Source organism: Canis lupus, chromosome 18 (assembly GCF_011100685.1).
Source record: "Canis lupus familiaris isolate Mischka breed German Shepherd chromosome 18, alternate assembly UU_Cfam_GSD_1.0, whole genome shotgun sequence".
Taxonomy (NCBI): Eukaryota; Metazoa; Chordata; class Mammalia; order Carnivora; family Canidae; genus Canis; species Canis lupus.
In genome coordinates this window covers 41,276,073-41,294,130 of record NC_049239.1, presented here as the reverse complement: position 1 = coordinate 41,294,130, position 18,058 = coordinate 41,276,073, and the positions used below count along the sequence as shown (strand labels likewise).

Here is an 18,058-nt window from a genome sequence, read left to right as displayed (position 1 = left end):
TGATATGATCTATCACATTGATTGCTATATGATTGTTGAGCCAGCCTTGCTTCCCGGGGATAAATCCCACATGGTCATGGTGAATAATCTTCTTAATGTATTGTTCATTCCTATTGGCTAGTATCTTGTTGAGAATTTGTACCTATTCTCCTAAAGCTGTTTGGAAAGATAGAAAGAGATGGAGTACTTCCAAATTCGTTCTATGAAGCCAGCATCACCTTAATTCCAAAGCCAGACAAAGACCCCGCCAAAAAGGAGAATTACAGACCAATATCCCTGATGAACATGGATGCAAAAATTCTCAACAAGATACTGGCCAATAGGATCCAACAGTACATTAAGAAAATTATTCACCATGACCAATTTTTGCATACATGTTCATCAGGGATATTCGTCTATAATTTTCCTCTTTTGTGTGGCCTTTGTCTGGTTTTGGAATTAAGGTGATGCTGGCCTCATAGAATGAGTTTGGAAGGACTCCATCTCTTTCTATCTTTCTGAGCAGCTTTAGTAGAATAGGTATGGTTTCTTCTTTAAAAGTTTGATAGAATTACCCTGGGAAGCCACCTGGCCCTGGACTTTTGTATCTTGGGAGGTTTTTGATGACTGCTTCAATTTCCTCCCTGGTTATAGGCCTGTTCAGGTTTTCTATTTCTTCCTGTTCCAGTTTTGGCAGTTTGTGGTTTTCCAGAAATGCGTCCATTTCTTCTAGACTCCTTAAATTTATTGGTCTAAAGCTGCTCACAATAAGTTTTTAAGATCATTTGTATTTCCTTGGTATTGGTTGTGATCTCTCCTTTCTCATTCATGATTTTATTAATTTGAGTCTTTTTTCTTTTTAATAAGGCTGGCTAATGGTTTATCTATCTGCTTAATTCTTTCAAAGAACCAACTCCTGGTTTTGTTTATCTGTTCTACAGTTCTTCTGGTCTCTATTTCATTCTGTTCTGCTCGAATATTTATTAATTCTCTTCTTCTGCTGGGTGTAGGATCTATTTGCTGTTTATTCTCCAGCTCCATTAGGTGCAAGGTTGGCTTTTGTATTTGACTTCTTTCCAGTTTTTGGATGGATGCTTGTATTGCAATGTATTTCCCCCTCAGGACTGCTTTTGCTGTATCCCAAAGATTTTGAATGGTTGTATCTTCATTCTCATTAGTTTCCATGAATCTTTTTTAATTCTTCCTTAATTTCCTGGTTGACCCTTTCATCTTTTAGCAAGATGGTCCTTAACCTCCTTGTGTTTGAAATCCTTCCAAATTTATTTTGTGATTTAGTTCTAGTTTCTATGCATTATGGTCTGAAAATATGCAGGGGATGATCCCAATCTGTTGGTATCAGTTAAGTCCTGATTTGTGACCCAGTATGTGGTATATTCTTGGAAAAGTTCCATGTGCACTTGGGAAGAATGTGTATTCAGTTGATTTTGGATGTAAAGTTCTGTAGATATCTATGAAATCCATCTGGTCCAGTGTATCATTTAAAGCTCTTGTGTCTTTGGAGATGCTGTGTTTAGAATAACTGTCGATTGTTGAAAGCCCTACATTCAAATCACCAAGTATAAATGTATTATTATCTAAGTATGTCTTAACTTTGGTTATTAATTGATTGATATACTTGGCAGCTCCCACATTCAGGGCATAAATATTGATGATTGTTAGGTCCTCTTGTTGGATAGATCATTTAAGTATGATATAGTGTCCCTCTTCATCTCTTACTACAGTCTTTGGGATAAACTTAATTTATCTGATATAAGGATGGTTACCCTGCTTTCTTTTGAGGACCATTTGAATGGTAAATGGTTCTCCAACCTTTGATTTTCAGGCTAGAGGTGTCCTTATGTCTAAAATGAGTCTCTTGTAGACAGCATATAGATGGGTCTTGCTTTGTTATCCAGTCTGAAAGCCTGCATCTTTTGATGGGGTCACATTCAGAGTTATTATTGAAAGAGATGAATTTAGTGTCATCATGATACCTACTCAGTCCCTGTTTTTGTGGGTTGTTCCCTTGGACTTCCTCTTTCTATTACAGAATCCCCCTCAGTATTTCTTGCAGAGCTGGCTTGGTGGTCACATATTCTTTCAGTTTCTGCCTATCTTGGAAGCTCTTTATCTCTCTTTCCATTCGGAATGAGAGCCTTGGTGGATAAAGTATTTGTGGCTGCAGATTCTTTTCATTTAGGACCCTGAATATACCCTGCCCGCCCTTTCTGACCTGCCAGGTCTCTGTTGAGAGGTCTTCTGTTAATCTAATATGTCTCCCCATAAAAGTTAGAGATTTCTTGTCTCTTGCTGCTTTAAGAATCTTCTCTTTATCTTTGGAATTTGCAAATTTCACTATTAAATGTTTGAGATGTTGAGTGGTTTTTATTGATTTTCTGGGGGGGATCTCTCTATTTCCCGGATCTGAATGTCTGTTTCCCTTCCCAGGTTAGGAAAGTTCTCAGCTATGATTTGTTCAAATACATATTCTGCACCTCTGTCCCTTTCGGCGCCCTCGGGAACCCCAATTAAATGTAGATTTTTCCTTCTGAGGCTGTCATTTATTTCCCTTAACCTATCCTCATGATCTTTTAATTGTTTTTCTCTTTTTTCCTCAGTTTCCCTCCTTGCCACCAACTTGTCTTCTATGTCACTCACTTGTTCTTCTACCTTGTTAACCCTTGTCATTAGGACCTCCAGTTTGGATGGCATCTCATTTAATTGATTTTTAATTTCTGCCTGATTAGATCTAAATTTTGCAGTCATGAAGTCTCTTGAATCCTTTATGCTTTTTTCTAGAGCCATCAGTAGCTTTATAATAGTGCTTCTGAATTGGCTTTCTGACATTGAATTGTAATCCAAATTTTGTAACTCTGTGGGAGAGAGGTCTGTTTCTGATTCTTTCTTTTGAGGTGAGTTTTTCCTTCTAGTCATTTTGCTCAGTGCAGAGTGGCCAAAAACAAGTTGTACTGGAAAAAGGAGAAAAAATAGAGAAGAAAATAAAGAAAAAAAAAGAAGAATAAAAAAAGGGGGGGGGGACAAACAGAAAACAAAAAACAAGGAGGAGTATCCTCTGTTTCTATGTACTGTAAATCCCTCAACTTACCCTGGAACTTTCCAGTGCTGCTTGGTCAATAACTTGCTTTTCCCCTGTCTGTCCAGCTGGTCTTCTGGGGCAGGGGCCTGCTGTTCTAATTCTCAGGTGTGAGTACCTGGGGGAGCTACTCAGCTGAGCCTGGTGTAGGGCTCAGTGGGAGTTGTTTATCCTGTGAGGCCACTGAGGCTCAGTGGGGGTTGTTTATCCGGTGAAGCCCCAGGAGGAACAGCAACAGCGGCGGCACCAGCTCTCCAGCCCAGGAGTCAGCTCCCACAGGAACAACTGCAGCTCTCAGTCTGCAGGGGCCTGGATGCTCCGGAGCGGGGCCGCTGATTAGCACAGCTCGGGGCTGGCGGCAGGAGTGTCCTTGCTGTCCTGTGTCCTCCTGGCTTCTGCCTGTCCCCGGGGGAGCGCCAGATCTTGGGCTGTGTCCCCCAGCGCCCTGGGCTCCGGGCGGGCGCAGCCCACTACATGCAGCCGCTGAAGCCGCTCCCGGGGCCCGCTGGGCGCAGGTTGTAGCCCTTTAGGGAGCTCAGCCGTGGAGTGTGGTGCGCTCTCCCCGGGGCGCAGGTGCTCTGTTAGCGCCCCTGGGAGCGTGAGGGCATCCCCGCCCTCCTGAGGTCCTGCTTCAACTCTCTGCGAGCGCCTTTCCATCGGGGAGATTGGTGAAGCTCTTGCTTCTCTGGGCCTGGGCTTTCCTGTCCTGGGTGCTCTCGCCATGGCCTTAGCCCTGCTCTTCGGGGCCTCTCCCCCTTTGATGCTTTCTTATTTCTTTATTTTTTTTCCATCTTCTGACCTTGATAGAAGCGTGAACTCTTCTCACTGTAGCATTCCAGCTGTTCTCTCTTTAAATCTCTTTAAATGCCGAATTCATAGGTTTTCAGGATGATTTCAAAGTTATCTAGGTAATTTGGTGGGGACAGGTGACTTGGGGACCCTACTCTTCCACCATCTTGCCCCCTCCTCAGGCAAACTTCCTTTTTGATCACAGTAGTATGAAACTATAAGTACTTACGAGAAAAAATCTAGAAAGAACACAAATACATGGAGGCAAAATAGCCCACTCCTAAAACATGAAGTTAGTTATATATAAAAGATATAACTCACTACCACAAAGACTAAAATCTGACTTAGAAATGGACGAGACCTGAATAGACATATTCAAGAAGACATAAAAATGACAAGTCAACACATCAAAAGATGTTCAACATCATTCATCATCAGGGAAATGGAAATCAAAACCACAATGAGATGTCACCTCATGCCTGTCAGAATGGCTACAATTAAAAAAAAAAGAAATAAGGTGTGTTGCAAAGACTTGATATAAAATGAACCCTTATACACTGCTGGTGGGAATGTAAACTGGTGCAGTCACTGTGGAAGCATGATGGAGTTTCCTCAAAAATGAAAAATAGATATGATATGATCCAGTAATTCCACTATAGGATACTTACCAAAATAATTTTTGCAATGACATGGATGGAGTTTGGGAGTCTAATACTAAGTGAATAACTCAGACAGAGATGGGCAAATATCATATGAATTCATTCATGTGTATATTTAAGAAAGAAAACAAATGAAAAAGAAAAAAGGAGACCAAAAAAACTCAAACTCTTAAATATTGAGAATAAACAGGTGGTTGCCAAAGGGGAGGTGGCCAGATGGGTGAATAGGGTGAAGGGGATTGAGAATACACCTGTTCACCTGTTATGGTGAGCACTAAGCAATGTGTAGAATTGTTCAAACAAAAAATGTGCATTTTATTGTATGTAATCTATAACTTAAGTTGCTTTTGAAACAAAAAATCTTTTATTTTCATTTCCACTTTCTCTTCAGCTTTAGTTACTGAGTTAATAACTTCCATATATTATAGAAATTACAGAAATTTTAATTACTCGGTTTCACTGTGTTTATATCATATCCGTATCATTAATATTGTTAATAATAATTATATATACAGTAACATTTTCTAGAATAGGAAATTGGGAGAAGTAAAGAAACTTGATTAAATTCATCAAGACATGGATCATGAAGCTAGAATTCAGTCATATCACATGTGTTGGAATGTGCACCTGTGCTCAGATCTTTCTGTGCTGTTAGAAAAGATGCAGAGTAAAAATCTGTAAAAGATTTTTAAGTAAAAAAGTAAAGCCTTTGGGAATTTTTAGCCTATACTTCAGTGTGACTTGAAGGAATACTTTCTCCTTAGGGCACCAGTGGATCAGTTGGTAACAGAAATGAGATGTGTCCCTACAGAGTCTTGGAAAGGAGAAGGACTCTGTGGGAAGAATCTACGTCTTGACAGCCTTGTCTGGGATTACTTGGCACCATGGTTTGCAGTGGTCCAGGAGTAGCTGAGCTTAGTAGTTTATAGAGCATATCCTTTGGGATTGGGGGGGAAGGGCAGAGCTCTTATCCTTCCAAAGGCTGGGTATTTGTGAACTTCTATGAATTGTCTATATATATCTGGTGGAGGAAGAGGAAATGTTAGTCCACGTAATCTGCCAAGGAATTGTTTTGAGGTACTAGAGTCGGCTTTAGAGATGTTTCTATCATAGAATAGTGGGAATTATACCTTTATATTCTAGAATATTCTAACAGTAGATATAAGAAATGTTCTGTTCATAATTACAGACCTTATTGTAGTGTTTAACCCAAGCATCTAGGAAAGATTAGGGCTACCTATGGTGTATCTTCTCTCCCCATGGATCCTGCAAGGGAAACCAACTAGATGTACTTCAAGTACAGTTTACATGTTGCAAACATATTGCACATGATTCATCTTCAAAATAAATAGGAGTTGCAAGAGCAAAAACTATGGGCTCTCTATTGGATCTCATCTATTTCTGTGCAAGAATTATGGTAAGTTTTAAGCCAACTATACTATGTTCTTTTTCTCAATCACCATTCAGCATTTGATTACTGGCAGTTGCCATTACGTAATTCTCTAAATCTTTGAAAAGCATGAAGTTCCAGAAGCATTTCTGTCAGTGATGAAAAGATTCTGATATGTCAGGGTTTTTGCCTTTCACTGTTCTTGATGCAGCACTGTCTCAGGACCAACTCTTATTGAATGAGGGGTACATTGAAGGGTGTAAAGGTATAGTATACTACACAGGTGGGTTTCTTACTTGCAAGGTTTAAGGCCAGCAAAAGTAAAGGCTGTATACTGACCACAGCAGTCAGTATTCTTAGAGATTCTACGGCACTATGATACTCCTTGTTCTGATATTAATGATGGTAATGTTAGCTGCCTAAACCCCCTGATACCTAATAATTACATTTTGCTTCTGATGTTGGAGTAAAGGATGATCTACAGAGTGGAGGAACGAGAAGAAAACTCTAGTGAAATCCTAGGATGAAGCCCTCTTTGGTCCCTATCAAGATTCTTTGCTCACCCTTGCACTGTGTATTTACATTTAAGTATAAATATAAATGCTGGTCTCTTTTTTTCCTGACTTATCAGAATTTTCCATCTGATTGCAAGTCAGGACATATACTGGATATGTCCGTGGTTTTGTTCCTAACCTATTTATGGTTTCTGGCTTTATGCTGGTTCCATTCAAGTGGCTGAGAAATGATGATTCTCATGGCAATAGGAGGTGGAGTGTCCAAGAAGGAGAGGTTGCCATGGAGCACAAAGGCTAGAGGTACTGGTTTCTTTGTTACTTGAAGCTAGAATTCTGTAAAAATCTGTAAAAGATTTTTACAGAATTTGTTACTTGTCTCTGCTAAACTGCCTGCCAGCCTAACTTGATTTTCCCAAAATAGAACACTTGAACTTGCCTTATGAGATAAATAATAGAGTGAATGGGTGACGGGCACTGGGGGTTATTCTGTATGTTAGTAAATTGAACACCAATAAAAAATAAATTAAAAAAACACACACACACACACAAAAAAATGAGATAAATAATAGATGAACAAAAATATGAAAACAAAAATGAAAAGCGACGATAATTAAGGATTGTTTGATTCAGGATGCACACACACACACACACACACTCACACACACTTCCCACTGGAAGGTCATTAGCAAGAAGGTTTTCTTTAAATCCTGGAAGGATTGCTTCGCAGATGGCATCTGAACTGAGTACAGTGTGCACAGTTAGCAATGCAGAGTGGAGGTCTAATCAGAGGAAGGCCTTTATAACTAAGAAATAGTGAAAATTTAGTGAATGAGATGGTATGGAGGCATATATATGAAGGACAGCAATGACAAGCATGGCTGAAGCATACATGCCCAGAGGCATGGGAGGAAATGTGGTAAGCAAGATTATTGCCCAGCGTTGGAGGGCTTTAAATGTCATGGTGAGTATTTCAGCCATTGCATTAGAAAACCACAGTAACCATTTTATTATATTCATGTTTTTTTATATTTTTAGAATGTGCTATTCCACTTCAAGTTATAACAAGGTGATAAAAAGAGGTAGAGGATGCAGGATGAGGAGAAGAGGGAATATCTGAAATTGTGTCCTTTCTTTCTGTTTAGAAACATGGATGGTCCATTTAAAGAATTCTGAGATTATGGGCAGCCCGGGTGGCTCAGCGTTGTAGCACCTGCCTTAGACCCCCTGGCGTGATCCTAATATGAAAATAACGTTTGCAAATGCAGGTGCACAGACCTCCATCTCCCATTCTTTGTACATTCTGAATTATTTAGCCTTCATAGAAACCCTAAAAAGTAGGTTGCTTTGCTCTTAATATTTACAGGTGAAGAAAATAAAGCACAGAGATATAAAGGGACTTGTTACATATCTCACCATAGTGGGCAGTTGAGTGGGCCACAAATCTAGGCTGTGTGGCTTTGGTCTCTAAGCATTATCGCTGTGCTAACCCACCTCCCTGCTCTGCTTTAGAATATCTGCATCTCAGGAAACTGAATTTAGAATGTCTTTCTTCAGTTAAAGTTATGATTCATCTGTTAACATAATTTTGAATTTTTTACTTCCCAAAGTATTCTTTAGAAATTTGTAGTCTTGTGTCTTGTCTCTTTGTATTCTTCTAATACCAATGATAGAGTGCCTTACATAATGAATGATTTCAACTATATTTATCTTAAAACTCAAATTATTAAGAGCAGTGGAATATTTTTCCCATTCTTTACAATAACTCCAGATATTTGTGAGTCAGTACTCAAAAAAAAAAAAAGATTACTGTAGGGTTATGAGAGAAGTGAGTAGATAGTATAATTTTAAAATGTTTTGGAAGTAGGCTAAAATAAAATGGGAAAATTGGAAGATCAGATTACAGAAAAAGGGAAAGAGCCCCAGAAACAGAGAAAAAGTAAAATCATGATAGTGAAAGAAGCAGAGGTATAGTTCTTACTCACTACGAGCTGGGTATTTTTCTTATTTTATCTACCTACGTACCATGATTATGCTCAAGTGGCTTTCTTAAAATAGTATATAGTGGAACTAAGATTTGAACTTAAGACATCTGAATCTAGCACCTGTGTTCTTGGCCACGAAATGTAATGTTTTGCTAGATTAATAGTTATCCCAGATAAAATATCAAGACTGCAAAATATAAACTGACAAAAGATGAAAAATTCTCAGATGGGCAATCTTTACATAATAAGTACAGTAAAACTGGGCAGCCCGGGTGGCTCCGTGGTTTGGCGCATCTTCTGCCCAGGGCCTGATCCTGGAGACCCAGGATCGAGTCTCATGTCGGGCTCCCTGCATGGAGACTGTTTCTCCCTCTGCCTACTTCTCTGCTTCTGTGTCTCTCATGAATAAATAAATAAAAACATTTTTGAAAAATGCAGTAAAACTGTTAAATGTGGTTTATGATAAAAAGGTATATGCACATAATAAAATATAATTATTTACTATTATGCCAGTGAGGTAATAAGATATGTCACAAAATAACTTGTGTTTGCATGTTCATCAGCTTTTTTTGAATATCATCAACCTTGAAATATTGACCATACTTGTATATACAAAAGAGATACACATAAAGAAGTATACTGTTATAATGTTTAAAAGAAAACACATAAAAAACAAAAATAGTCATTTCTGGAGAGTCGAATCACAGAGTCAATAATTTTGAGACAGATTGTAATTTTCTTTTCTCATTCCTCTGTGTACTTTGAAGAATTAATGATATCATGAATTTTTGAAAATAAAATATAGTTAATAAATGGACACAAAATATTGAAGAACCTTTTAATCATTACCAATAGCCATGGCAATATCAAGCATTTGGGGCAGCAATATCATGATTGTAAAATTACTCTGAATTGTTGTTTGTGCGAATGAAAATTGAAAGCAACAGCAATATCTCAGTTGACAAAGGGTCAAATAAACACCACTTAGAAAAATTTTACAATGTCAGTTATTAAAGGAACAATTGAACCATGGAAAATATAGTAACATGTGAAAAAGTGTTATAATCATTCCAAGTCAAAATCAGAACACAAAATGGCATGCAATGATTTCAATGACTAACTATATATGCTATGAACAAGAACTTGAACAGAAAAGTCATAACATAGTATATTGAATAATAGAATTTTCTTCAAATGGTATTTTTAGAAATAAGAGAATTCAGGGTACATAGTAATATATATGTGTAAAAGCACTATTTAGAGTATAGACATAGTTAGGAATTTTATGCCACATTGAATCCATATGCAGAGATCCTGAATGACTTCAGTTTTAGAATAGTAAAGAGGGTAAACAGGAAATTTCCTCAATTATTACAAACCTCAAAGTTCTCCAGGCCTTTTTTATCAAATGACTATCAGTGAAGGTGACATAGAACGCAAGAGGTAAAAGACTGTCGAAATAGATTTTTGTAAAGGATATTTCATCCAAGATACTGACAGGTTCAGAGATAAAGTCAGGGACCCCAAATCAGTGAACTCAACTGAGGATATTTTCTTCAGGAGGTTTCTCCAAAACTAGGAGTGCTAAATATTATTGGAATAGTGTTTTTCAGATTTCAAAGCACATAGATAAAATGTATAATACATGAACTAGATGCGTGTATATGTGATCATAAAAAAATATATTTTCATTCTTTGGGAAACTCAAGGTAAAGTGAAAGTGGGGCACTATTGGTATAAATTTTCAGATGAAGGCCAAATTTCAAGGCAGTTAAGGCACCTGACCAAGGAAAGTACAAGTTCTGCCATTTTCAATCTTGGTAGGAATCAAAATTTTTAAAGGATATTGATTTTTTATTGTCCAATGCAGAGGCTTTGATTCAATTGGGTTAGTTTCTAAATCAATACATAGATCTGGGAGAGGCTTGGACTTCTGCAGATTTACAAAGATTCGTAGGAATTAAAGGAAGTTGGAGGTAACATGGAACAAAAATAAGGAATTGAGAGGTCAGCCCAATGATCTCCCCAAGATGTCACATCTTTTCTTCTTTTGCAGATTAAGCTTTTATCAAGTTCACCTTACCTGCAAACTACTATGTCAATGAACAGCAGTGTGAATGAATTCATTTTGCTTGGCTTGACACAGGATCCAAGAAAACAGAAAGCAATATTTGGGGTTTTCTTGATGTTTTACCTTGCCACACTGTTGGGAAACTTTCTCATTGTAGTGACTATTAAAAGAAGCAGGACCCTTGGGAGTCCCATGTACTTCTTCCTATTTTACCTGTCCTTTGCTGATGCCTGCTTTTCTACAACCATTGCCCCCAGGTTGATTGTGGATGCCATTTCCCAGCAGAAGACTATTTCCTACAATGAGTGCATGACTCAGGTCTTTGCAGTCCACTTCTTTGCTTGCATGGGAATCTTCGTGCTGATCCTCATGGCTTTTGATCGCTATGTAGCTATTTGTAAGCCCTTGCGATACACAACCATCATGAACAGGCATGTCTGCAGTGTGCTGGTGACTCTGGGCTGGGTGGGATCCTGTATCCACTCTTCAGCACAAATTGTCCTGGCTTTGAAATTGCCTTTCTGTGGTCCCAATATGATTGATCACTATTTCTGTGACTTGCAGCCCTTGTTGAAACTTGCTTGCATGGACACTTATGTAATAAATTTGCTAGTTGTTACTAACAGTGGAGCCATATGCATGGTGAGTTTCATAATCTTGCTTATCTCCTATGTTATCATCTTGTACTCTCTGAGAAACTACAGTGCAGAAGGAAGGCGAAAAGCCCTTTCAACCTGCACTTCCCATTTTATTGTGGTTGTCTTATGTTTTGGCCCATGTATATTCATTTATACACGCCCAGCAACCACATTTCCAGTAGACAAGGTGGTGGCAGTGTTTTATACCATTGGGACACCCTTGCTGAACCCTCTGATCTACACACTGAGGAATGCAGAAGTGAAAATTGCAATGAAAATGTTATGGTGTAGCAAAGTATGACTTCTGTCGATACATGATATTCAGGGATCCTAATGTATATTTCCTTAAAAGGTTGCTTTTCCTTCATGAACAAGAAAGATAAAATATTTTTCTTTGGAGAATTCAATCAATTAGTAATTTTTAAATCATGCTTTTTGTATATTTTATTGTATTATTATTAATAAATAGTAATAAATATATAGACTCCTTATTCTGAGAGGATTGCATTAAAATAGGATTACTAATAGCCCAAAGCACTTTGAAAAACCTATCATAGACTTAGTTGAATGCTATTGACATCTGGTCATATTCACATGAAAATTTAGCTTCCTGATTCAATTTGCTTTCAGAAGGAAATGCACTAACTAGTGAGAGAATGTGTGTGTGAGCACACACTAATTCTGTGTCTAGGTTTTATTCTAGATGTAATGAACGTGGTCAAGGTGTTAATCCGTATGTAACTGGGACTTAATGTAGGTGGCTGTCTTGACAACCTGTCATTTGGAGAAGGCGTTCTAAGAGAATTCTGCTCTGGAATCTGTGCCTGAACTTGTCTTATTGGGGAATCTACATGGAGGAACCCTCAACCTCTAATAAAAGCTTAAATATTGGTGAAAATATGTATTGTGACTGGAGAATTTCTCAAAGTTCTGTGAATGGTGAGATAAGGAGAATCCTGCACTTGGCAGTGATGGGTGTTATCATCCACTCAGCTGCCCTTTGGCGGGTCCTTCCCATTACTCTTCACAAGACAGAAAGAGTCAGTGAAGGGATTTGGCATCAGGAATATGCAGAAAGAAATACACAGAAGGGAGGATAAAGGGGAGAAGGGAGGCATGGTGAAAAGCAAGAAAAGGCCAAAGAAAAGTGGGAACTTTGTTCAAGATGGAGAGCAGAAGCTTTGCCTTTCTTACATTTTGAAAATCAATTCTGGATGTATGGACATTTGCAGGAAAAAGAAGTGAAGTGAGGAAGGACAAGATGGCAGAAAAGTAGGGTCCCCAGTCACCTGTCCCCACCAAATTACCTAGATAACCTTCAAATCATCCTGAAAATCTATGAATTCGGCCTGAGATCTAAAGAGAGAACAGCTGGAATGCTACAGTGAGAAGAGTTCGCGCTTCTATCAAGGTAGGAAGACGGGGAAAAAATAAATAAAGAAACAAAAGGCCTCCAAGGGGGAGGGGCCCGCGAGGAGCCGGGCTGAGGCCGGGGCGAGTGTCCCCAGGACAGGAGAGCCCCGTCCCGGAGACGCAGGAGCTGCATCAATCTTTCCGGGCGGAAAGGGGCTCGCAGGGAGTTGGAGCAGGACCCAGGAGGGCGAGGATGCCCTCGGGCTCCCTGGGACACTAACAGACACCTGCACCCGGGACAGGCAGAGGCCGGGAGGGCCCAGGACAGCGAGGACACTCCTGCCCGGAGCTGAGCAGATCAGCGGCCCCGCCCCGGAGCCTCCAGGCCCTGCAGATGGAGTTCCTGCCGGAGCTGAATCCAGGTTTCCAGAGCTGCCCCGCCACTGGGGCTGTTCCTCCTGCGGCCTCACGGGGTAAACGACCCCCACTGAGCCACACAGGTGGCCTCACCGGATAAACAGGATAAACATTACTCACTGAGCCCTGCACCAGGCAGGGGGCTGAGCAGCTCCCCCAAGTGCTAACACCTGAAAATCAGCACAACAGGCCCCTCTCCCAGGAATGGGAACTGGTGCAGCCACTCTGGAAAACTGTGTGGAGGTTCCTCAAAGAGTTAAAAATAGACCTGCCCTACGACCCAGCAATTGCACTGTTGGGGATTTACCCCTAAGATACAGATGCAATGAAACGCCAGGACACCTGCACCCCGAAGTTTATAGCAGCAATGTCCACAATAGCCAAACTGTGGAAGGAGCCTCAGTGTCCATCGAAAGATGAATGGATGAAGAAGATGTGGTTTATGTATACAATGGAGTATTACTCAGCCATTAGAAATGACAAATACCCACCATTTACTTCAACGTGGATGGAACTGGAGGGTATTATGCTGAGTGAAATGAGTCAATCGGAGAAGGACAAACATTATATGTTCTCATTCATTTGGGGAATATAAATAATATTGAAAGAGAATAGAAGGGAAGGGAGAAGAATTGGGTAGGAAATATCAGAAAGGGAGACAGAACATAAAGACTCCTAACTCTGGGAAACGAACTAGATGTGGTGGAAGGGGAGGAGGGCGGGGACTGGGGGTGACTGGGTGACGGGCACTGAGGGGGGCACTTCACGGGATGAGCACTGTGTGTTATTCTGTATGTTGGCAAATTGAACACCAATAAAAAATAAATTTATTATTTAAAAAAAGAAAAAGACGTGAAATCTCAGTATCTCTACATCTTGACTTAATGTAGCTTACCTCCCTTGACTGCCATATTTGTTTGCTTGGGTATCAGAAAAAAGCTTTATTTGGTCCTAATATGTCTGAAATATCAAAATTCAGATTATTTGGGAAAACCAAGATTGGAAAGTTTGTTGTAGCTCATTTCAATTTATGTCTTGTTTTTATACAAGAATGTTCTAAAATACATATTTTCACTTTTGAAGATAACCCAACTGATACATACAATACACACCTGCCGCCACCACTGCCACATCATAATCTATAAGCAAGCACTGCCATGTGATGCTCTTTCAGTATCTGAGTTTATAATACCCAACAAATTGGCACCAGGAAGTACTACTTTAATTGAATTGGGCTAATGAGAAAGGAATACAACGAACTTCATAAGTATGTGAAAAGTTTCTGCCAACGGAACACAATATTATCCTACCCCACCAAATGTGCTTAGTATTCTTACATAGGAAGTGGTGATGGACAAAATACTTAACACCCAATGAGGACATTTATCAGAGAACGAATGAGGACATGAGAAATTTTTATTTGTACTCACAGAAAGGATACATTTTCATGAACAAATTGGTATAATTAAACTGTATCTGCCAATGGGGAAGATTTCAAAGTGAATTGGGTGGGGATTGACATGAGGAAGTAGTCATGAGGAGAGGGGACAAGGAATCACTCCAAGCATTGGAAGGGGAGAAAAGAAAGGAAGTTTGAAAATCAAACCTTGAGTGTTCAGGGGGAAAAAAGAGAAAATGAATTCATTAAAGATCCAGAGAGCTCTTAGAGAACTGTTTTGTGATGTCAAGGATGAGGGGAGCCATTTGCAGTTCTCCTCACCTCTACAAGAGGCAGAGGCTTCTTGGTTAGGCTGAGGCTGTCCTAGAACTCACCTGATCTGTCTCCTTTCCCTAAGAGGTCCCAGGAGTATGTTGCTAATCATCCAAAACTGAAAATGATGCTTCCTGTATTTTATGTAGCTTCTAGTTACTTTCAGCAAAGGGGATGTCCAGTGACTGCATTATGTCCAGTAATTTAGAATACCACATTTTCTTTGAATTGTGTCTGTTTTTATATTATTAAAAATAATTATGACTAAGAAGAAAGGAAACGAGTGCACTCTCCTTGAAATCCATCTCTCATGTCCCCATTCCTGCCGTAACTAATGCATTTTTTTTAAAGATTTTATTTATTTATTTATTTATTTATTTATTTATTTATTTATTTATTTAATTTATTTTTTTTATTTTTATTTTTATTTATTTATTTATTTTTTTATTGGTGTTCAATTTACTAACATACAGAATAACACCCAGTGCCCGTCACCCATTCACTCCCACCCCCCGCCCTCCTCCCCTTCCACCACCCCTAGTTCATTTCCCAGAGTTAGGAGTCTTTACGTTCTGTCTCTCTTTATTTATGAGAGGGAGAGAGAGACGCAGAGACACAGGCAGAGGGAGAAGCAGTCTCCATGCAGGGAGCCCGTCGTGGGATTCATTTTTTTATAATAAATTTATTTTTTATTGGTGTTCAGTTTGCCAACATACAGAATAACACCCAGTGCTCATCCCGTCAAGTGCCCCCCTCAGTGCCCGTCACCCAGTCACCCGCACCCCCCGCCCTCCTCCCCTTCTACCACCTCTAGTTCGTTTCCCAGAGTTAGGAGTCTTTATGTTTTGTCTCCCTTTCTGATAATTCCTACCCATTTCTTCTCCCTTCCCTTCTATTGGTCATCAAGACAGTGTGGTACTGGCACAAAAACAGACACATAGATCAATGGAACAGAATAGAGAACCCAGAAGTGGACCCTCAACTTTATGGTCAACTAATATTCGATAAAGGAGGAAAGACTATCCACTGGAAGAAAGACAGTCTCTTCAATAAATGGTGCTGGGAAAATTGGACATCCACATGCAGAAGAATGAAACTAGACCACTCTCTTGCACCATACACAAAGATAAACTCAAAATGGATGAAAGATCTAAATGTGAGACAAGATTCCATCAAAATCCTAGAGGAGAACACAGGCAACACCCTTTTTGAACTCGGCCACAGTAACTTCTTGCAAGATACATCCACGAAGACAAAAGAAACAAAAGCAAAAATGAACTATTGGGACTTCATCAAGATAAGAAGCTTTTGCACAGCAAAGGATACAGTCAACAAAACTAAAAGACAACCAGAATATCTTCTCCCATTCTGGAGAAAAAAAAGTTTCTAACTTTTTTTTCCAAATTGATAGTCATTTATCTTATTATAAATGCAAATGACCTATCAGATAAAGGGCTAGTTTCCAAGATCTATAAAGAATTTATTAAACTCAACAGCAAAGAAACAAATAATCCAATCATGAAATGGGCAAAAGACATGATCAGAAATCTCACAGAGGAAGACATAGACATGGCCAACATGCACATGAGAAAATGCTCCGCATCACTTGCCATCAGGGAAATACAAATCAAGACCACAATGAGATACCACCTCACACCAGTGAGAATGGGGAAAATTAACAAGACAGGAAACCACAGATGTTGGAGAGGATGTGGAGAAAAGGGAACCCTCTTACACTGTTGGTAGGAATGTGAACTGATGCAGCCACTCTGGAAAAACTGTATGGAGGTTCCTCAAAGAGTTAAAAATAGACCTGCCCTATGACCCAGCAATTGCACTGTTGGGGATTTACCCCAGAGATACAGATGCAATGAAACGCCGGGACACCTGCCCCCCGATGTTTATAGCAGCAATGTCCACAATAGCCAAACTGTAGAAGAAGCCTTGGTGTCCATCTAAAGATGAATGAATAAAGAAGATGTGTTTTATGTATACAATGGAATGTTACTCAGCCATTAGAAACGACAAATACTCACCGTTTTGGGCTTCAATCCCAGGTCTCCAGGATCACGCCCTGGGCTGAAGGCGGTGCTAAACCCCTGAGCCACTTGGGCTGCCGAATGCATTTTTATCTTATTCTGCATCCTTTTTCTCTATGTTTTTAATGTCTCCCATACACATAGACTCCTGGAGGAATTCTTTTTATTGAGTTTTTGACATACTTTCTAACTTTTTTTTCCAAATTGATAGTCATTTATCTTATTATAATTTATATTCATGTTAATACTTTCAACCTCATTCTATATTTAATTACCAAATATATATTGTTGAATTTGTTTGCATGATACTCTGTCCTCTTAACATATTTGTTTATCCTATGGGCATACCCGATTTGATATCATAATATAGCATTATGATATATTTGCACTTGGTTCTTCTCCCTCTACCACCCCAAATCCTTGGTTCTTCTATACATTCAACCATGTGCACTTTAGGATCATTTACTCCATCTCCATGCAAATAACCTTCAGTGATTATGTTTAGGAATTGACTCAGAGTGTCACATAATTGGGAAAAATTAACGACTTTAAAAGGGGAGTTCCTTCACTTCCAAATTGTGTGATTCATCTGATTCAGCTGTATTTCTTTTTGATTAGGTTTAGTGTTCTTCAATGAAGACCATTCATGTTTCTGTTACATCTCATAATTGTATTTTATTCTGGCGGAGATTTTTTCCATTTTATAATTGTCTATTATACTTACATTTGGAAGTATTATAATGGTGGTTTTTGAGTAAGCTCTTTTAATAAGTAGTTTAATCTGCCAGTTGATTGTCTTGGTTTGGGGAAGTAGATGAACACATCAGACAGTAAGGACGTCTGTTGTTTCGTGTTTGCTTCCTACAAACTACATTATTCCCTTTTCCTATTATTCATTGTTTGACACAGAATTTCGAAAGACAGGCTGCTAGACTGAATTTGCCTGAAAATTTGTAAATTTGTTTAGTCCAAAAATTGTTTAACATAAGATTTTATAATAGGTAATCAATATTTTCAAATCATTAATATGCACATAAGATGTGAATGCCTAATTTCTCTTGAAAACCTGGGTGAAGGACAAATTTGGATATATGCCCCTCATTAGGCAACCACATACAAGAGCTTAGTCCTGGTAGAATCTAAAGGGGAAAAGATTTGTTCCATTTCTACAAGGTGCAAAGGGCTTAAATTCCTTCTTAAATCTCTTTGTACAGTTTGACCTCATTCAATCTTTTAAATCTTCCTGATCTCTGTAAGTATATGGGGTTGAGGACCTGGCATTAAGTCAGTGCAGTTCATGATAATGGCAGCTATAAAAGGTGGCCTTATCTTATTCCTGAATTTAATGGAACTCTCTTGAAATTAAAGGTGACATTTCCTTTAGACTTCTGGTACATATTCTTTGATCAATTTAAAGAGAC

The 18,058-nt window shown here is 39.1% G+C and overlaps 1 protein-coding gene across 1 annotated transcript; it reads left to right on the top strand.

Annotated features, from left to right (window-relative positions):
* The first annotated feature begins 10,503 nt into the window (after nucleotides 1-10,503).
* Nucleotides 10,504-11,418, top strand: OR4C28 (olfactory receptor family 4 subfamily C member 28). The gene is given in 1 exon segment (NM_001388629.1): nucleotides 10,504-11,418. A coding segment is annotated over 1 exon segment (915 nt).
* Nucleotides 11,419-18,058: the final 6,640 nt, after the last annotated feature.